The sequence below is a fragment of the Protomyctophum parallelum genome, assembly GCF_964188405.1.
Source record: "Protomyctophum parallelum genome assembly, chromosome: 1".
In the NCBI taxonomy this organism is placed as follows: Eukaryota; Metazoa; Chordata; class Actinopteri; order Myctophiformes; family Myctophidae; genus Protomyctophum; species Protomyctophum parallelum.
The window spans coordinates 39,691,888-39,714,512 of record NC_139697.1 but is presented as its reverse complement, the minus strand read 5'-3'; the positions used below and the strand labels follow the sequence as shown (position 1 = coordinate 39,714,512).

Genomic DNA, 22,625 nt, shown 5'->3' with positions numbered 1-22,625 from the left:
TCCATTTGGTTCCATTTGTACACTCTCAGAGTTACAGTCCCATAACTCCTCAAGGACCTCTGGGGGTCCCCGGACCCCAGTTTAAGAACTAATTAATTAATTAAACTAAAGTTATACAATAATGCTAAAAGGATAACACAAAAAGCTGTGGTCCTGTATATTGTTTCCGTTGTGGTCCTTCATCACCTTATTTGCCACCAGCTTGCTCATTGGACCAATGTGTTAATTTGCTGACTAATCATTCCGTTAACATCGTTATGACTTTTAGTAATGAATAGCCCTACTCCAAGTATAAATGTGAATAACTATGCTAAATCATTGTTTTTGTTGTTTTGTTTTTTTCATGCCAGTTGTAAATGATAATGTAATTTGCATATTTTAACATATCCTGTCTGTCTGTCTGCCTGTCTGTCTGTCTGTCTGTCTGTCTGTATGTCTGATTTGACTCATCGCACCTGGGGCTACCAGCCGCTACCTCTACGCTACGTCACGAAGCCACGTGGGGCTAGCCAATTACAGTCGTGGATCTGCCTAAGGGTCTGCCCCACTGCACTGAGCCCACTCGCTACCTAACCTAACCTGATCATAGAACCATGATCCATGATTATTCATTCACCTGGACGGAAAATGTCCGCGGAGAGACGAGACGACAGACCATGCCGGCTCAAACCAAGCTAGCCTTGTGGGCGCAGTGCGGTGCCACCGGCCACTAAGAAAAGGATGGCCGCATGGCAAGTAAGAAATTACAAGGAAAAGTAGCAATATTAGCCAAAAGGTAGCAATATTAGCCAAAAGGTAGCAATATTAGCCAAAAGGTAGCAATATTAGCCAATTTCATAATTTTAGTTTGAGGGAGCATTGAGTTACTAACTTACAACAAGTTGTCGTTGTTGGATGTGCGCTCAGTACAGAACAGCAAATCACCGGGCTTATCGAAGAAAGTCGCCATTGTTGAGCGTGAAGTGAAATATTTGTGCATCATTAAAACAGCTCCGTGCGCAATCTTAAACCCGCTCCCTCGCACTGTACACGTATGCTACGTGTGCCATGCGCGCAATTACGCACGGCCTCTCCCTCCCTCTTTCCTCCTTCCTTCCCCCTGGTCCCTCAGTCATTCACTCTCTCTCTCTCTCTACATACACGCACACACATACACGCGCGCTCACGCTATCTCACATTTGGTGGGAGAAAGTAAAGAGAGGGAGAGAGAAGGAGAGAGAGAGTGATTTCAGCCAGCGTCTCTCTCTGCTCTCTCCGTTTAGGCACTCATCCCGTCTGACTCAATGGGGCTCTAGCACTAGGGGTTCAAAGCGTAACATAAACATATTTATTCACCCCATAACCCCATTTTTGTATTTAAAGTTTTTGTAACACAACTATAGGTGATGCATTAAAGGGAGCGTCCGTAAGAGAGGTAACCACGTCTCCAGAGGCGTGCCTTTTTTCTTTTTCGTCCTCTCAGAAGGTTCGGTCGCGGATCTTTCTGTGAGAGGAGGATAACCTCCACAGTAGCTCCGTTTACTGTCCAGCCCGGCCGGTGAGCTACCCGCATCAGTTATGGATATTCCAGTTTGCTCCTTTCGGAAGAAGCGGAGGCCTTGGAGTGTGGACTTTTCATCCTTCGCCTTAGTAACCGTTGCGCTCGCCCTGTGCCAAGCTGCCGTGGCCAGTGCAGGTAAGATGATGGCTTTGTCTTTCTTGTCCACCTTTTGTTAATGATTTATGTAACAAGATGTCCATCTAAAATAAAAGAATATATATATATACATATTTTTTGTTCTAAACTGAACAAATCCTTACATTCTTATCTTTGACCTGCATGTGCTCTCTTAAGCACATTCCAAAAGCTGCAGTTTGGCATTCTTTTGCCCACAGAGGACGCTTGGAAGTGAATGTGACCGTGATGACAGTGGACACGTTATTGCCAATTGAGAAAATACCTACATGCTTTCTCAATGACTTTTTTGGGTCAATTTGTCTCTTTCCTTTGGCCAAGCTGTTATATCAACTCCCAAGAGGCCAACATTGGAGCCCAGCCTATTGACAGGTGTCATGATATCCCCCAGTGGGTGCAGCTCAGCTATTCCAGGAATTCATTGAGCATTTTTAAAAGGACAATATGCATTTTCCTTTTAAAGTGTGATCAGTTATAGAAAGATTTATATGCTAGCCAAACACCCACATCTATGCAGATGTATTTTGTTGCAACGTTTCTAGGATGGAGCGGTGTAAAAATGCTCTGAAACATACTTCACCTTTTATCATTCTCTCATGCAGCTTAGTTATAGCTTTTATCTCCGTTATAATTGTTTCCCCCCCTCAGCTTTCAACTGATTTGACAGGCCATACATAGCTAATCCACCAGTATAGGCCATGCAGTAAAGAAGCCAGTGGGCTCTGGAGGGACACTTGATTTGCTGTTTACCAGTTTAGCCTGTGGCCCCCGCCCCTCCCCGGACCCTGCCACCGGTTCTGAGCAGAGATTTGGGTAATATCATGGCATGTAGGATGTGACAATGATGATGAATAATTATTATTACATTTTTGTGTTTGTTTGTCAAAACACAGAAATGGCTTTATGTATAGTTGTGTGAACATGCATGCACGTTTCAAATCTTCTAACTTTGTTTTTGTTTTACTTTAAATACTCAAGTTCAACAACTTGACTGATTTTGTCACTTATGGTTCAACAGTGCGAAATGTAGCCTGTACTTTTTGTACGTATAGGCTACCCTATTATTCAGTTTTTATTTGTTTTAAGTAAACTATCTCCCACCAACTTGTAGTAGTGTAGGCTATTATTGAATTATGAACGGTCTGTTACTGTGAATGCACATTTGTTGCCTGACCACTAGTTGTCTTCCTCTGGTTATTTATAACACAGGAACACAGACTACCTGATTGTCTTGTGAGGAGTGGGCTGCAGTTATATTATATTCACTACAGTATCTTCTATATTTGCTGTTATACTGAATACAATCTACATAATAGTTGATTGCCACAGTTTGGCAAAAGCCTATATGAAGAATCAGCGTAATACTTTTGTTCCAAAATGAGATAGTAGACCATTCACCGTTTGAATATTAAAATAATTTGATAGATTTTTTCTTTTTTTAGTATAGTTGCCAACTTGGGTCTTTCATAACTTTGCAGCGCACCATCAAAGTTAGACTCCCCCTAGCCTCGGTACCCAGGCATCGGCACACTCCCCCTTGCACAAAAAAGGAGCTTTCAAATTTGGAAATGAAACTGAATGCCTTTTGAACACTTTGTTCTAAAAGCCTAAAATAGCCTAGTATTTGCCTAATTATATTTAGAACACCTAGGCTATAGGTAACCGAAATGTTAAAGAGACGGCCATTGTCTATTCACAATCTAGTGTTGTTATGTTTTAGTGCATTTCTGATGCTTGATTATAATAATTTGGCACATTCTTTATTCGTTATGTTCTTTGGCTCCTGCAGCGTCATGTTTAGATCTCAGGAGGTGATTGTACGTTCCTGTGTGTATTTTGGAGACAGAAGCCTTTTTTTCTTCCATTTTTCTTTTTTTAACCTTTCTATGAATAGGTTATTATACAGTGGGAGCGCGCGCACCAGAGCTGAGCGTGTTGGTCCGCGCAGGAGAGCGCAAGTAAGGGGCTTGAGTGAATGCGTTTAGTGTCTCCTCTCCTCGTCTATGCGCGCTTTGTATACACTTTATGTTTGTCTATATGTGTGTGTAAGGCTATGGATTTTGTTCCCACCTGTTGAGGGTGTGGAAATGTATGCCGCATGAACGTGAATGCGCCTCTGTCCGTCCAGCACCTTGACGTGTTGTGTTTAAAGATGTGTAATGATTAGAAGCGGCGTGGATTGCACTAAGGTGCTCTTTTTACCTTGCAAAAATGCATTTCCAGCCCATGTACCTTGCGATAAAATCACAGCTATGTACCAGCTACTGTACAAAGTAGGCCTAACGCTCCAGTTTTCCTATGGAAGCTGCTGCGTGTGCGTTCCTGCGCACGGATAGGCTGCATCCAGTTTGCCTTCTCATAGCCTCTCTCTGCAGCCATGCAGTGAGTTGTGGGTCGTTTTCTTTTCACACAGTAGTGGATGGCAATCATGGCCCTTCCTTTGACTTGAGTGTAAACTATAAAGCACCCCACCCAGCTAGTGAAAGACCGATTTAGAGAAAACTGTAGCCGCTTCAGAAAAAATGCCCGTTTGTCCCCTTTTCTCTCTCTCTCCCTCTCCCTCTCTCTCTTTTAAGTGTTTATTCTCTTTTCCCTGGGAAAATGAGACGACGAGAGAGGTAGCCCCTGTACAGCCACCCCATGGCACATGAAACGAGTGGTGGAAAGGAGCATGAAAGCAGGGTTTTGTTGCGATGAGGAGAAAATAGGGGCAATATTTTCTTGACATGGATGTTCCCCAACCTCATTTTCAAAGCAGAGTTCTTCTCAAAGGCCAGTCTGTCTCACTTCAGCTTAACATAACATACTCTCTCCCCACACTTACACCCTCCCTCTCTCTCTCTCTCTCTCTCTCTCTCTCTCTCTCTCTCTCTCTCTCTCTCTCTCTCTCTCTCACTCTCTTCCTCTGGGGTAGTGAATGGGCCTTCTATGTGTATCAGTCCAGCTCAGGCAGCTGTAGCCGCTGCACAGCATACCTGTGACTTTGCGTAAGTGTGTGGACATTTCTGTCAACTCTGGTGGGTCACATCATGCGATGCAGGGCCACTGATGGGTGTCTAGTATCCCTTTGATTTATTCTCCTCTTCTCCAGAGGCAAGTTGGGCCTACACTGAATACATTCACATCCACACTCTCATAAACGCTATCTTTGTCATCCTCTCAATTTCTTTGCTTCATCTCTCTCTCTGTTTTAACCTCATCTGTCTCTGTCTCACACTGTCTCTCCTCTCATTCTCATTCTCGTCTCGTCTCCTCCTCTCATGCCTAACCCTAACCCTAATCCTCTCTGCTTTGGTGTCATATATACACAGTCCAGTTTCTCCAGTTTAACAGATAAGACAATTCAACTCATTTACTGAGTGTTTAATCCCAGCATTGGCTCTGCCCAATAAAGCCCAATTATGTTTAAGCTACAGTACAATCAGTTACTTTCTGGTGATCTCCAAATGGACAGAGCTAATTGCAACCGTAAGGTCCGTAACACCCGGGATTTGAACCCTGCATTGTAAACCCTACAGTACGTACATGGAAGATATTGAGCTTGAGAGCTTCAGCCGGGGCAATCTACATAATACTTGTCAGCCAGAGCCAGTAGGTGGCCCACCTATGCACCAGGGTTTACATTTCTCAACGGAAGTTTAGGGAGAGACCACCTCCAACCACTGAAGACGTGCTAGTAGCATACACATTAAAGCCACATATAGTCATTAAAATAACTTCCGGAAGGCAGCTTTGATTTAACACTGTGTTAAAATTACAGTGGATTTTAGAGTGAGAATGTGGTATTCACTCCCCATGTCAGGCATTCCAAAAAAGCTCAGCATTTCCACACATACAGAAGATAACAGATATCCTATTACTATAGACACCCCCTCTTACCCACAATATAGAATCCCACAGGCCACCACCAGGGTGCTTACAGCCCTGGTTGCTGTCAACGTGTTAACCTCGCTGGCAGTTTAAAGGTCATTCTTATTGTCTGTGGACAGCAAGGGCAGACTAATGTGCACATTAATGACTAATGAGCTGGCAGAATAACCACACACACAGACACACACACATAGTGACATAGGCATGTGTGCGTGGTTATTCATGCCAGCTCATGTGTAAACCGCTGGTCACCGTGGCCACTGCATGGCAAGCACTTTACAATGAGCATGATAGGACTCGACATGAACTATATACACTCACCATATAGTGCTACCCAATCACCATGAAAATACAATACAAACTGTCTTACCTTATCTTATCTTATCTTATCACCCCATCCTGTCTTAGTGGCATAGACCACAGGTATACAATTACACTTATCCACCATGCACCAGGGGGTAATCTGAGGTCCCCTCTCAAATCATCAACATTCCCTCACGGCATGAAATCCCCCTTGCAGACAAACCCACAAGCACCGCCGATGCAAAGGGAACATCAAGAACAACATGGCTAGACTGACAAGCAACCTCATCCCTCTTTGACACAGCCGCTGGTTGGCAAAGAGGGGGAGCGAGATCATTCAGTCTCAGAAGAAGATAGTTCTGCCAGAGGGGTAGAGAGGAGAGCGTGCCAACTTTATAATGACAGAGTGTCTGTGTGGAATTCTATTCCCAGTCGCTGCTATTTAGCTGCTGCTAGGAGGCAAGAGGAGGTGGGTGTGGGAGGCCAGATGTGTGCTGCTGCAACATGCATAATGTACAGTACAGTACAGTGCATCTCTTTTACAGACCCCACAGTCTAGCCATGGCAGCCCAGGGTCATCTCAGCTTTCCCCCAGAGCCAGCTGGGTGGGGTTGGCCACACAAGGCGACTAGGCGAGACACGGAACGTTTAAACAAGTATTTGAAAGTCATGTTACTCAATTGTGATTAACATCTCATAGCAGGTCATGCTACTTTGTGCCAATAGCCATGCATTAATGAGGAACACAAATCAGAATGGCTTTAACTGCTTTGTTGCCTCGAGCCCCTATGGGTCTACTAGCTCCCCTCCTTTTCCCCTCTACACCAAATATCTTGGCACGACAATACAAACAGCTGAGCTTGCATATCTGCTACTTTTGCCTAATGTTCATCCCTGAATAGAGACGCCATAGGGTTCATGTGGTTAATCACTATCAATTGTCAATGTGAGACTGGTATACAAAACGAACAGCACATACTGGTATGTCCCCTCATCATCAGAGTGACATATGGACACGAGTGTATTGATTTGAGCTCACTCTTTGTGTGCACTAACAGAGGAACTTTGGAGCAATAGAAAGCTCCTGTTGTATGAGTAAAGGGAAGTGTATTGTATATTTTAATGTATTATACTTTTTAAAGTTATGGATTTTCGATTATTGTTTGGACCCAATGTTTTATACATTTGTGTCAATAAAGTGACACAGTGATAAAACTAACCACAGGAATTTGACGAGGTTTCACAGACAGACATTATTGATAATAATACACTAGAGAGGCATATGATGAACTATATATAACTACATAAATGCATTCAGTACTAAAGTAGCTTATTTTCATTATTTCATTATATTCAAGCAGAATGGGGTAGAAATGTATTAAATACCTTTTTCCTTTTCTTTTTCCCCCCGATAATATTTACCATGTCTGAATTAGTCTCTGATTAAATGAAAACCAGCAGTACCTGCAATACCGTATAGACACAAGACACCACATCACATTTCAAAGCAGCAGGTCTTCAACATCTCCTCAGGCAGTATAAAGTAGGACCATAAAGGTGTCAAAATGTTGGGTTTTCTGAGGTGGGGATTTCCATGCATAAGAAAAACTACGGTAGCTTCTTGTTTTGCTTCTTGCTTTCACAAATTCACACACCTCTTTTGGTACAAATAGCATTTGGTCACTTTGATCGCTAGACTTTGAAATGAGTAGGCTAATAGTCTTTCTGTGTCCAGACATTTTTTGACAGGGCTCTTCCTCGATATATATAGATGCAGGTTTCTCCTATATTTCTCCTATACTCCTATATACTGTATGTCCTGAATCACTTGGAGACCCAGAGGGGGCCTGTCGATGACAGTCAAGGCACTCCCTCCGTTGATAGAGCCACATTTACCTCAGATGGCCGGAGATTCAATCACCCCCCCCTAAAAAGTATAGTATGTGTGTGTTAAGTCACGGAGCAGAGGTGGGACCCATTGTGTTTGTATAAAGTATTAACCTCTGGCGGTCTGTGGGCTAAGTAAGTATAGTCATATACCCCGTGGTGAAGAGTTACTATTGTCTCAGACACTTTATTTGACTTAAGGACTGGGTTTCCCAGTGTGTCTCGTTGGCTCAGCTGGCCGGTGCTCTCCCACACATGGGCTGCTCGGTGACATCATGGGTGATGGGTGTGAACCCAACTCGTAACCTGTGGTGCGTGTCACCCCCCTGTCTGTTTCGTGTCAGTCACCACCACCACTGTCCCACAACACACAAAGGCTTTAGATGATCCTTTCCATATGATGATAAGTTGTGGACTTTTCACACGGTTTTAATAGGTCACTGTCTGATTTCTTCCAGTGACATCCCTCCATATTCATTTTGATCTCTGTCTTTGGGAGGTCATATACAGAGGCCTTGCAGGGCCAGTGGTCAGCCTTCGTGGCACCAAAATGGTATATAAATATATATTGAATAAAATAGTCGACCCACTATAGGGCCCATCTTCTTGGAGTTAAATTAACGCTCCAGATTAGTTTGTAGGGTCAACTGAGAAGGCAGTAATCCCGGAGTTTATGGGAAATTAGTTCATGACCAGTCGGCTCAAATCTTACGTTGTCTGGGCGTGGATGCAAAGGGTGAATGGGAAACTCCAGCACCTACTGTACAGTCATTATCCCGTTGAGCAAAGCACCAGTCGGTTGCTATAGCAGTTCCAGACTGTGTGGTTGCACTGGGCAGCTCCCAGGTGTGAGTGGGCGTAGTGAGTGTGAAGCAGGACATTGCAGTCAAAGAGCATCTGTGCTCAGCCATGTGAAGTACTGAGTGTACCCGCTAGTTAAGGCCCCATGTGTTCCTACATAGCAACTCTAGCTCTTAGAGTCTACAGATGTAAATGGTACATTTGTAGACTCTCAAGAGTTACAGATGGATAAATGACAGTACATTATCCACCCTCAGCCTCCATGTCCTCATATAGAAACCGCACACCATTCCAGGACATTACACGCTGGCAATGCCACCCAGACTGGCACGGCACCACATGGAATACCTCACTTCGGGCACGGCACACGTTGGCAGCAGCGGCGCGTTCCCACCAAAAGGGAACGCTGTGTATAGAGAAAACCTCCCATGAGGTGGCCCGGCGGTGCTCTGATTGTCAATGACAGAGTGGTTTAGAGACGCCACTGGCCTCCAGAACCGCACAGAACCGTGCTGCTTGCTGGTGGTGCTCTGTTCCCACGGGGCGTACTGTACCCTCCGCTATCTCAGCTATCTCAGTTACAGCTACAGACCAAGATGAACTACTAGACACCAGAGTGTACAATCCAGCTGTTAATGCTGGAACTGTAAAGGTGACATTTTACACTTATAGAATGAAACAAAAACAAACACTACAGACGTTGCTGTGCTGTGCAGTGGTGCAGTAGACGTTGAATGCCGTCATTAAAACATAGAACACCAGATGGTACTCAGCAGGGTTTCTCAACCAGGGAGTGGGGACCCGAAAGTGGGTCGGCTGATTTCCTAGCAGTGTCACAGACAGCGTATTGGTTGTATGTAACTTGACTTACTTGACTTAGTCCTCTTTACCCCGTTCCAATGTTCTTTAGGTCTTGGAGAGTGGAACGTCTCCACTCTCCAGGTGTTTCCCTGTTTGTTGTATGTAACTGTATGTAAATATTTAAGGTATTCAGTGTCCTGATCCTTGACCAGCTTGCTTGCATTGCATTTCTTGCATTTCCACTGTTGACATGGTTTGCCTGCCATTTTGATGTTGATGTTGCAAAATATTTAGCTCACTGTCACCATTATATGTTATCATTATATTTTCCTCCGTCATGCATGCCCTGTTGAACAACTACATCTAGAATATGTGAATACAGTAGGCTTATTACAGTATGTACGGAGTGGCATTTCTCTGCACATTCCTATAATCTTCAGTCTGAGAGAGTAGAAATAGAATGAATCCGTTTTTCCTCCAGCATCCAAACCACGTTTATCAATAGGCTCTCCCTTTTGTTGAAATTCACCAATGCGGGTACGTCAGTGTATTGGTGCATATTTTGTATCCATAGCTTTCCGCAGTTTCAAATTGACATGATGATCTCTCCACCACATTAGCAGGTGCAGCAGTATTTCATTCCAAATCCACATGAATACGTTTCAAAAAGCCTCTATTTGTTACAGTGCGGGTAGCTATGATGGATTTTCTATCCGTGTACATCTACTTACATTACTGAGCATTATAAATAAATCGTAACTATAGAGCAAGATGCTGAAATTACAACTTGCAATGAGCTCTGCGCATACAACGCCTAGCCATCATGGTCAGCTGGCAGCCTGGTGAGAGAGATGGCCAAACAGAGGCACATAACCAGTAATTGAGGATAAACTTGGGTTTGTTTTGTCGTGCATTCGTTTTTTGTCCTGAATAGCTTTGGAGGTCTTTGATGTTCTTCTTATTCTGCTTCCCGTTTTTGGTTTGTGTTATTTCACATGCATCTGACATTGTGTTCTCTCACTCACATCCTGTCTTCCGTAATCTCTCTTCCTTTTCTTGTGGAAAAACTCTCATGCAGGGTGAAGCGTAAGGTTTTATTCAGACAGAAAAAGTGAGCACATCACAGCAGAAAAAATGGGCACATTGGGCAGAGCTCAGCCTCCTGCCTTGGCTCCACCTAGAGAACACTCTCCTCTCTGTCCTCCTCCTCATCAATTCTCTCCCTAACCCCCAGAAAGCAATCTCAAAGACCTCTAGTGTGCCTCCTCAGTCCTCACACACAGAGGAGGAGGGCTGCTATTCTTGCGCTAAGTAAGCTGCCATTAAATTGTGATATTCTATTATGTAAATCAGAACATGACACTAGACTAGCCTAATGGAGGAAAGCAAATAGGAAGAAATGGACAGCTCTCCCCGCGTGATCAGCAGCAGAACTGGTCCTATTACTGGAATTGTATGGCCCCTTGAGATGCAGCATCTCGTTTTAGAGGGGGTCTTATACACATAAGTAAAAGATTACATACAATACAAATACACAATTTGTATACAAATACACATAAGTAAAACATTACATACCAGTACGAAGCCCTGAGGGCGAGAAGCGACCTCGCGAGGTCGTGTACACGCATACGCCTGGGTGACGGCAGACTGCTGGGCGAGCGGTTACACTTTGGCATGGGGGGTCAGATCAACATATGGAATGAATTCTGTACTGGCCATATATGGAGCTTGTCTTGAGTGTACAGGGTTTGATGAGGGTTTGATAATGTCAGAACCGGTCAGCTCCATATATGGAGATCTATGGGTGGTAGTGGGGGCAGTGTCTTGAGTGTACAGGGTTTGATGAGGGCCCAGGTAGGGCCTTAATTTTCGTTTGAATGGACAGGTATCAGTCAAAAGGGAGACTTCGAAGTGGAAGGACGGGTGGGGAAGGATCAATATATGGAATGTCAGAACAGGTCAGCTCCATATATGGAGATCTAAGGGTTTGAGGTTTGAGGTCAGATGTTGAGTTGCTGGCCGGCTCCATAAATGCAGATCTAGGTAATGATCCAGTCTTCTCCGTGTATGACTATCCAGGGTTTGATGAGGTCAGTGTCGTGATCTTCATATATGGAGACGGTCATATGGAGCGTGTCACGAGGCGTGATGGACTGATGGCCATATATGGTGGCGTGACGTGTCACTATGTGTGATGTCATGAAGCATGATGTCACGAGGCGTGATGGACTAACAACCATATATGGAGGCGTGACTGACTGACTGACGGACGGACGGGTTTTGCAGGTTTTTATAGTAATATGCGACCTACGACCGCAAGAATACAAATACACAATCTATTAGAGTCATTTGAGCGTACATTTGTGGACACCAGCTCACGTCTGATCCGACAAGCCATAGACCGTCACATATGCGGAAGTGGTGTTAACGCCTGTGTTCTGCCTGTGCTCTGACGTCACTCATTTAACTCATTTAACCCTGCGTTTGCAGTTTCTGTTTATGAGTCCGTCCGACTTTATTCACTCTTCAGAAGCGTTAGAATTGTTACTGCGCAGGCCCGGACAGTTGGCCCAACCGTCTGGGCACCTAGGCTGCCAAGCCAGCCTGACGGCATGCCGTGGGTTCGACTCCCGAGCCCGACGGCCTTTGCCTTTCGTGTCTATCTACTGTTCAATAAAGGTATAAAAAGCCCCCAAAACTAGCCCAGAATCTCTGCATTCTGTTCAATCACCGCAGATGCCGTCTTCAAAAAGTGTTTAAAGACGGCACTGAAACAGGAGGTGGATGGCGGAGAAAATCCAAACATTTACGGCTACAGCCGATCACATGACATGCACCTCCATGCAGTGCAATACATGTTGGGTTACAGGTGCATGATGGGATGCCGAGTTTTTAGTGTTACATGAATGTATTATTATTATTATTACTTCATAAATCATGTATTTATTTTTTGGACACGTGGCGTTAGATGTGAGTGAACCTCTACCGGTATGAAACATTACATACATACAGTACAAATACACAATACACACATGCAGCCAGCCTGCTCACCATCTCCCACCCACACACCCAGGCAGCCCTCAACTCATTTTAAACAAAAACAATTAGTTAGAAAAGCACCTATATGGTGTTATAGGGCCATGCTCATTTATCTTAACAGGCAATTCTCCCTTGCCCCCATGCACCGTGTCTGTAACAATGTCTGTGTTGTGTGAAGGTGAGAGGTGAGGGGTCGCGGTGTCAGCTGGAGTGTGTGTCCGGTATTTGGCACTGTTGTATTGGAACGCCTGTGGTGGTAAAGAAGAAAGGATAGAAAGCAAACACGCATACACGCACCCACTCACAGTTGCGCACACACACACACACGCACGCACGCACGCACGCACGCACGCAACACACAGAGCACACAAAGTACACAGAGAAAAGGGTGTCTAATGGCTCCAAGTCCAGAGGTCAACCAGGGAAATGAGGGGTGACCAGGGCTGACGTGATGTCACTGTAGTAGTATCACTATTGGACTTGATTAATGTCAGACAGACACTAACAAAAATACTACAGTGATGGTCCCAGGCATTCACGGTGGCATGTGTGCACGTGCGAGAGAGCAATCATGTACACTGTGTAATTTAACTCTGAGAGAGTACAAATGGATGTGTGTGTGTGTGTGTGTGTGTGTGTGTGTGTGTGTGTGTGTGTGTGTGTACAGTATGTGTGTCTAGTCGTGTATACCTGCTATAATTGATGTGTTCATCCAGATGCCAGAGCTCGTTGGTCCTGCGAGTGTGATGTGAACAGGCCCATGGTGTTTGCCCAGCCAGTGTTTAGACAGCGGGAGCTGTTTGAGGCTCCATGTTTGTCTGTGGTCCGTTAGACGTTATACAGCCTCTGCAAATGCAATGCATGCTTGAAGCGGAGAGATGTATGGACGCACTGTGGTTCACTGTTTACTGGAGAGGCACTGGTCGGCATGCGCTGGCATTGTTTGTCTTTTGTGGGTGTGTGTGTGTGTCTATTTCGGTGTCCCAATATGCGGTCAACCGTGTGTGTGTGTGTGTGTGTGTGTGTGTGTGTGTGTGTGTGTGTGTGTTTCTCGCGTTGCGTATAGGGCACACATAGGGTTCAGCTGTGACACGTATGACACGTATGTGTCTATCCTAAGTTTGAACCTTAAGTGTAAAAGATTATTAGTTTGTTTGTATGTATGTACTGATTTGTTCTCAATTACAATTTTCAATCTAGGCATTTTGCAGGCTCTTAATCCAGAGCGATTTACAGTAAGCAAGAACAACGCAAGGCAATAGAGCGTCGCAGTCCCGTCCCCTTTCATGATGACGACAGGCCCAGGAAAGAATTCCCCATGCATTTTTCCCACAGACATTTAAAAAAAGTATTCATTTAAAGATCTGTAAGCCTCGAACAAAACCAACTCGGATTGTGACAAAACAATATTTTGGGCCGAACAAATAAAGAAAAACATCTTATTATTTGTTCGGCCCAAAAAATTTGTGTTTGTTGTCATGATTTGTCACAATCCGAGTTGGCTTTGTTCGAGGCTTACAGATCTTGAAATAAATACTTTTTGAAATGTCTATGGGAAAGATGCATGGGGAATTATTTCCTGGGCCTGTCGTCGTCATGAAAGGGGGACTGCGACGCTCTAGTATAGTACATGTATATTATGTCCATGTATATGATGTGTCTCCCTGCTTGGCACTCAGCATCAAGGGTTGTCCCTGTGACATATAGGCTACTACTGCGTCATGTCCAGGGGTACTTGTACATCATGGTTGGAGGATTTTCACACTACAGAAACAGGAGATTGGCTCCTGCCACATGGCTCGGCAAGGCTTATTTATTACTCTTGAATGAGTAGCCACTGGATAAAAGATGTGTCCTTATAAAAACTCAAATTTATGTGTGTGTGTGTGTGTGTGTGTGTGTGTGTGTGTGTGTGTGTGTGTGTGTGTGTGTGTGTGTGTGTGTGTGCGTGTGCGTGTGCGTGCGTGCGTGCGCGCGAGTGTGTGTGAGGGACATGTCTTTGATTGCTTGAAAATGGCCTCAACATTGGTCTCAAATGGCCCCATCCCATCTGTCTGTCAACAACTATAGCTATTCCATCTAGTGGTGGCTGAGGAGAACAGCAGTAATTGAAAACATCAATTAAGGTTCAAATCAGTCATTATCAGATAGATTAGATTATTTTGTCACAGGTTTGTTCACCTTAGGGTCAGCAGTAACTTCCAGGATCTTTGTCTATCACATTTTATAGTGGTTGTGTCTGTATTTGCTAACACTAGGAGAGTATGAGTTAAGGGTATAGTCCCCCTAACTCGTACAGTAAATGCCCTGTTTCTGGGGGGGGGGACCACCTAAACAGAACTGTATGCCTTGCGCAAGGGCACACTGGTTGGTAATAATAGTGAGGAAGGGGTGAAGGTCTTTTAGCCTCACACGCTGCTGGTCTTCCCCGGCCGCACCTCCTTTTCAGGGCAACAGTGTGTAATTGGCTGCTGTTTATACATCAAAGGACAACGCCCATCTGTAAGCAATTAAGGTAAGGAAAAAATACAGATGGAGAAAGACGGAGGGGAGGAAACAGAGAGAGAGAGAGAGAGAGAAAGGAAAGCTTGCACCGTGTGGCGATGTTATCTTTACGGGTGTGTTTTGTCGTGTTCGGCATGTCGTTCTTTCTGTGGTTCTTATTTCTTCTGCCGGGGGCCTCTGAGGCAGGAAGGGCCCGCTCAGCGTATGTGGGCTGGCCAGGCAGGCAGAGAGCTGGGGAACAGAGGGGTACATTGTATTGGGGGGAGTGTGGGTGGGTGGGGGGGGGGGGGGGAGACCCCACGTATGCAATCTGATCCAGAACCCCACACCCCACCCCTCCTTGCCACCACTGTTTACTGTCATCATACAACTGGCCGTTCTTCATTGCCTGACCTCCCTACTCTGGTACTCTCTATAAACCTGTCCCTTGCACCTCTCTCTATCCATCCATACTGGCATCTCCTTCCATTTCACACCTCTTTAGTCTTTACAACCACCCTTTGACCCCCCCCCCCCCCTCCAACACACGCATGCACACACGCACTCCCCTCGCTCTCTCTTTCTCACTCTCTCACCTGGCTGTATACCTTTCCTCCTTTTCTCTGCCTTGCCTTTCTGGACGTCACCCCTCTCTCTCTCTCTCTCTCTCTCTCTATCTCTCTCTCTCTCTCTCTCTCTCTCTCTCTCTCTATGGCTTTATGTTTTGATCTCACAATATTTCTGTTTCTGTTTCCTTCTGTTTTGCATTCCCGGCCCCCTGAGGACCTGTTTGAAGTCGCTTCCTGTTTTGGAGAGTCTGCAGCATTATGTCCTCCACCATCTCTCTCTCTTCTTCTTCTCTCCTCTCTCTGCTCCCACCCTGCATCGTTCTCTCTCTCTTCTTCTTCTCTCCTCTCTCTGCTCCCACCCTGCATCGTTCTCTCTCTCTCTTCTTCTCTCCTCTCTGCATCGTTCTCTCTCTCCACCTCTCCAGTCTCTCCATCTCCTCTTTCCCAATGTTGCCAATTACTTCATTTCCCCCTTCATCCTCTTGACCTTTACTTGTCTTTGTTGTCCCCCAACCCCCCCCCCCCCCCCCCCCCCCCCCCCCCCACACACACACACACACACGCTGCTCTCCTTCACTTCCTTCTTTGCCACAGTGTGACGTTAATGGACGCTGGTTCGAGTGTCTCTGAGTCAACATTAACACGCCATTTGTGCCCTCCACATAAATATTGCTGTCTGCTCGGCTGCCGGCCCAACTGTTAACACTGGGCGTCACCTAATTGACCAAAACACGCTGACCGCCGTTTGAGCACAGGGTCCGTTTACATTGTGTTGTTGTGAATGACTGACGCTATGTGAATGGTTTGGTGACTGGACCACTCTCCCCCATTCCTTTCTCGGACCGCTTCCCAGCGGTTCTTGTATTCTTGTATTCGTTTGACTGAGGTTAAGGGTAGGATAAATGTAGGGTTATAGGCATAGTTTTACTGAGATTAAGGTTAGGAATATGTTTAGGGTTAAGCATAGTTTTACTGAGGTTAAGTTTAGGAAGACCTGGTGACGACTGTTCCGAGGACGCCGGATTTGACCGGGGGCGAGCGTGTTTTAAGGCGAGCGTTCTTGTATTCAACCTCTGGTGCTACAGGGTAAAGGAAGTGGGCTCAGTGCAGAACACAACTTCTCATAGTTTAGTTTCCCATGAGTGATTTGATCTCCTTAAATGTATAACTTAGGTATTCCACATTTCCTCGACACTTTCACCTGAGGACACTTTGCCATCAGACTGAACCTTTGACCTGTCCTGTCCGCTATGCTCTGGGACAGTCGCTCACCAAACACCTAGGCAACCCTGCCACTTTCTGCCTGAGGGAAACCACACCACTGCCGAAGCGAAGCCATAACAATGCTTTGGTTCATTTATTGCTTATACAGAAGAACCATTTTAAAGCAATAAAACATGTATTGCATATTAGAAAGAAGTTATGAATGCACAGTAGTCAGTCCTACTCCTAGTGTCAGAGGTGTTACATTTAATATTGTCTGAATAGTTTGAGCACTTTGAGCCATTGTAATTAATTGAAATATTATACTAACGTTACCTCTTTTGTGGTATCTGAGTTCATGAAACACTGATGTGGAATTAATTATATTTAGTAATGGTGTACAGTACAACCCTGAGTGTTAATTCGAGAAACTCAGCTCCTCTGTCATCCTCATCCATTTTCTCCTCTCCTTGTACAATCACTCTGAACATGCATTGCCATTATGTAGATTGTCCATTTGCATAATACAGAGACTGACAAAGCAGATTTTTCACTTGTAGTTGGGGCGACAGGCTATGGGATTTGTATAGTTATTGGTTGTTTGTTGGTTGTCAGGGAGACATCACGACCAATTGGTGTTCTCTCATTGGTTGTCTGTGTTGGATGTTAGACTCTTCATGCTGATCTGTAGCTTCTGTTTGTGGTGATAAACATGGATTAAATTAATCTCCTGGACCTGTGTTCAGTACAGTGCACAACTCCCATACCAGCGGTCTAAAGCAGTGCTGTTTTCTAACTAAAACTAAACTAATACAGGGTGCATGCAAGTTCTGTAATAGAAAACATGTTATAATCACTCTACTTAGATTTCTTGTACTGCACTTTTACCAGGCAGTATGCAAAGCCCATGTAGACTTAATTCCATAATTCCCCCATAAATCTCGCTTGTTATAGAACCTGGAAATTATAGCACGTTAAATGTGGCCCGTAAATGAAAAATGAAAATAAACTCAGTAATTTCATAAGCTCCATTACAGCAGATCTGGGTTGCAGTGCTGTCACCACCACCGCACATGGCCTTTTGCCAAGGCTGTGTTTGACTGTCTGCTACCACAAGTTTATTATAACAAGTGCCAGAGTGTGTGCCTATAAATAAGCTTTAATGGGGTGCTAACAGCAGAAAGAGCCATTACTTAGACCCACCCCAAAACAGAATGGTGGAGATGACACCAGTTCAATTCCATAAACTGGGTGTCATTAGAAAAATAATACATTGTCATTTAAAGAATATTAATTCTTATTAGTAGCTCTCATGCAATATGTATTACCTCCACTGTGACAACGGATATCTTCTAGCTAGGAGCTGAATTTCTGCCTTACTTTGCTTTATATAATAATATAATATAATCTCTCCCCAGTTTCACTGAACACCCATCACGGTGGATGAAAGTTATAGTATGTTTTATGCTGATTGATTGATTGATTGATTGATTGATTCTACATTCTGCATATTCTTAGTTTTAGGCCATATAACATTAGCCTGGCACGGCCAGACTCATAGCAAGACTCCTCGCTATGAATCTAACATGGCTTTGTGTCCTTAAAGTCTTGTTCTAGCCTTGTGTGACAGTATATAGATAGCTTTCACTTCAGCTGGTTCAGGCCCAAGTTCTAGAACTCTATCAATAATGAAACAATCCGCATTTTATTGGATGAACTCTCTGGTACTTGGATGTTCATTGGTCAGTTGATACTGTAGCTCAGGGCTAAGTTGCTGTCCATTGGTGAGTGCATGGGCAGTGGGCACACACAGTAAAATCCAGTGTTTGTTTAGAGGTTGGTTGCTAAGAGCTAAAGAGTTGCTAAAGCAACGCTGCCTCATCAACGTTGGTATTGTGACTTTATATATTGTCAGATATTTGTATAGCTGCTTTAGCAGACAGTTTGAGGGTCTAATGGAGTTAATAGCTGTTTTCTTTGTCAGAAGTACTTTTTAATACTTTTCATTGGTTGCGGTCAATGTTTTTTTAACCAACACACAGACGTAAAGTGTGTTAAATAGCATTGATTTATGAAAAAATTAAAATAAATGGATTTAGCTGGTTTCTGCCGGACAGCGACGATAGGTTCCATTGTTTCCATTTTGTACACTCTTCTTTAGTTAAATTAACATACATTTTTGAACTGTATCAGTATATGTTGTTCTCACAACACAACACGCAGAGCTTCTAGATTGGGGAGTGAACTTGCTGTGACACTCTTGTGCAGACAGCGCAGACCACACTCAATAAAAGACAACATGAGTTTGGTCATGAATTAGCCCTGATACGTTCCCTCAGTCCCTACGCTCATTCTGTAGCTCCAAGATAAGTCCACTTACAGCTCCCCTCCCACTGAGGTGCAGACACGGTGCTTACCATTTTCTGCACATCGTAACTGATTTTAATTTAGGACCGGACAAGAAAATCCAATTCACGGGTTTGTAACGAGCGTTTAAAAAATGTCCTGCCCTGTGAAGCACTCTGAGCTGCATTTATGTATGAAAAGTGCTATACAAATAAAGTTTATTATTATTATTTATTATTGTCTATATTCAGCCATGTTTTTCAAGGAAGTTGTGCGCGTGTGCATGTCGACTGAACTGAAATCAGTTGGAAAATCTATTCTATAATTCCACATTTGACCAGGGGAGGCGCCGGGGATTTAAACGCTCATTTCAACACAGTCGGCTGTCGCCTCACAGCTAGAAGGTTGCAAAATCATGGGATAAAAATTAGTAAAATTACTAAAAATAGTTTAGCGGACCTTCACTTTTTGGATGCGATGTGCAGAAAAGGGTGTATGCCTGTAAATAACATTTTCATCCACGCACCCCTTAGTACATTGTTACTTTCCAATACATTCATGTCGTATTACGGTATGCTGTAAATATTTCGTCCTTGCGAGGTGACAGATTGTAAATAACTTCCGTCAAACATTCATCAAAAATAGAAGCTCACAACACATTGCGTTGCGATGCGTTGTGAGCTTGTTGATCGGCTATATTTTTGACAATGAGATTTGGTGTATATCGAAAAAGTATTCTCAGGCACCCTTGGACTTGTGCCCATGCACTCTAGGGTGCCACGGCCCTGCTGTAGAGTGTCTCTCAGTCCAGACTGTGTGGTGAGAGATGAACTGTCTGGCCTCAATGTGTGAAAGTGGAGGCAGGATCTAAGACTGGCATTGTGCTTTGTGCGTGTGTGTGTGTGTGTGTGTGTGTGTGTGTGTGTGTGTGTGTGTGTGTGTGTGTGACTGTGTGTGTGTGTGGCTTACTGCGGTCCGTGCTCGCACATAGGATTTGTATGCGTCCGCATGACATGTGCGTGCAATACTGTATACATACGCATGCACTCGCACGCACATTGGATGAAAATGTGAACTGCTTTTGTGTTTACAGACTTGACACTATTTGAGACTGAGTCAGCAGTATCAGAGCAATGACAGCCAGTTGTTCTATTTGCTAGGATCTAGTTTCAACTGGGATCCTACTGTTCTCTCTGTTGGTGTAGAAGTGGTCTGGAAGAGGGCCTGTTTTCTGGGACACATCTTTTCACATATCATACGTACAATAAAACCTAAAGAAATTGCAGCCATCACAGAACGTGCAGCTTGTCTGCATGTGATATATATCATATAATATATACCCCAACGGCAACATAGATGTGCACGTTTGGTGTGCAATTGTCTGCACATGTAATGTATTAAGCCTAAAGCTACAGTATGTAGGGGTTAAAATGTATTGTATTTCACTTATAGAGCACCGAAGTCCTGACGTCACTGTCAGTAGAGGGCGTCAGTCCCCAGGTTCGTGTACTTTTTATTTGCATTGTAATCTCCATAGGGGGATTTTAGATCGCCTCATATAAGAACTGTGTTTGAAAAATAAACCGATCACCCCGGCCTTTTCACTCATATGGATATGAAGCATCGACTGAAGGTGGAAATGTACAAATATACCCAAAGAGTAACAAAATAAGCGTTATAAACGAGTCAAACAACCCAGAGACATTTCCGGGTAGGCGGGGTTGCTGCATCTGCCCGTCGCACAACAGAAACGGAATGTTAATTACGTTTATGTTTATTTTTATTTTATTGATATTTAATGTTTCGTGGTTAGTACGAGTCGAGTCACCACCAGCTGAGCTTACGTCAACAAGGAATCTCAGGAACGCAATGTGTTGACAGCTGGGCGTGACGTATATTAGCAGCGACATTGCCTTCATATGTAGTTTCAAGGCTTTTGCGGCCACATTAATTCCATTTTCTCCAGAAACTGGCTGTATCAAATATGAATGGACATCATTAATGACGCACAGCCACTCCCCTGACAGAAAGGCCGGGGTGGTCGGTTTATTTTTCAAACACAGTTCTTATATGAAGCGACCTAAAATGGGGATTACAATGCAAATAAAAAATACATGAACGTGTGTATTGGCGCCCTCTACTGAAAGTAACGTCAGACTTCGGTGCTCTATTCTGTTGAATTCTATTCAGGTGTGTACAAATATTTTGATGACCTTTCCGTTGGTGTCCCGCGACCCCATGTGGGGTCCCGAGAACCGACCCCAACTTCGGAACCCCTGCTCTGAAGCAAACCTTTAAGGAATCGAACCGTTAAGAGGGAATAGTTAAAACCTTGTGAAAACGGCATGAGCATGAGTAGAGCAAAGCTATCTCAGTCTGGATTTTCCCTATGACTCTATTTCTATCACTCTGCCTTTCCTTTGCTCTATTTAATTTCAAATGAATTCAAGGAATTAATTTGAAATTAAATGTATTTATTAATAGTTGAATAAAATGTTCCTTCCTCATCCATCCATCCAGTTCCAGTGTCCATTAGATACAGACCAATATATTATTTGACTTTCTTTGTCAACATTGGTATCATTAATATCATAAATATGTACAAGGTCAGACATTTTTGTTTTAATAATTGATTAGATTTAGTATTTTTTGACACAATGCCTGTCAAAATATTGGTAATCGGTAGTCTAGGGACTAGAGGACTCTCCAAAATTGGGCATCAGTCGAGCACTAGTCAATGTCTGTGTGTCTCCCTCTTTTTCTGCTGTAAGTTAAAGTCTCTCTCTCTCTTTCTCTCTCTCCCCCTGTCAGACCCAGTGGATGTGTTGAAGGCACTGCAGGTACCCTCGCTTCCCGAAGGTGTCAGGAAAGTTCCCGGATTCTGCAGCTCCCGTCGCCATGGAAACCCTGACCACGCCTACCGCATCACCAAGAAGGCTCAGATCTCCGCCCCCACCAAGCAACTCTTCTCAGGTATGTCAATACTTTTGTACTTTTTAAATTACAGACTTTTACTTGTAACATTTGAGTACTTTTTCCACCACTGAAAATGAACCATAGCGGTGTAAGGAAAGGACGATTCACTCTGCCCTGGTCTACTAAGTGAATTGCTTGCATTTGGAATCTATTTTCTATTTTATCCAGACTGATTAAGTTCTGAGCATTAGCATTCGTTTTCCCCAATGTTTTTGAGCACTTTATGTGAAATTATGTTAAAATATGTTGCTTTCAATTCAAAATGTATTCAAAGAATAATAAACGCAACAAGATGATTTTGTTTTTCAGTCACAGTACACTACTTAAGTTAAGTTATACATTCCTATGGACATGAAAAGTGTTCATTATCATTACAACCATGATTGGTTGCTATTTACGTTAGCGTTAATTCTCATCTGGGAACTGAGCTTTCACAAGAGTTAAGTGGCGAGGTAGTTATGCACTCATGTGTAGAAGTATAATTATGTGTTGTGAAAGCGAGAGAGCTCAGCTACGCAAATGAGTTGGAAAGAGCCAAAACAAATTAAGTCGAAACCACTGTCTGACACCCCGGAGCATGGCGAGAGAGGAGTAAGGTAACATTTATGTGGGCTGTGAAGAAATCCTAAAAAGTCAAACCTCATTTCAGCTCATTTTGTGGAATTTGAATT

The 22,625-nt window shown here is 43.9% G+C and overlaps 1 protein-coding gene across 15 annotated transcripts in view; it reads left to right on the top strand.

Annotated features, from left to right (window-relative positions):
* The first annotated feature begins 1,118 nt into the window (after positions 1 to 1,118).
* col11a2 (collagen, type XI, alpha 2) overlaps positions 1,119 to 22,625 on the top strand; it is a 91,702-nt gene continuing 70,195 nt past the window's right edge. For 11 of the 15 annotated variants that reach the window (XM_083780021.1, XM_083780023.1, XM_083780015.1 and 8 more), the window contains exons 1-2: positions 1,119 to 1,675; positions 21,790 to 21,951. In XM_083780021.1, coding sequence (XP_083636147.1) covers positions 1,558 to 1,675; positions 21,790 to 21,951 — 280 coding nt within the window. In that variant the 5' untranslated portion in view covers positions 1,119 to 1,557. The remainder of the gene's footprint in view (positions 1,676 to 21,789; positions 21,952 to 22,625) is intronic. The other 4 variants (XM_083780020.1, XM_083780018.1, XM_083780019.1 and 1 more) reach the window with 1 other exon arrangement.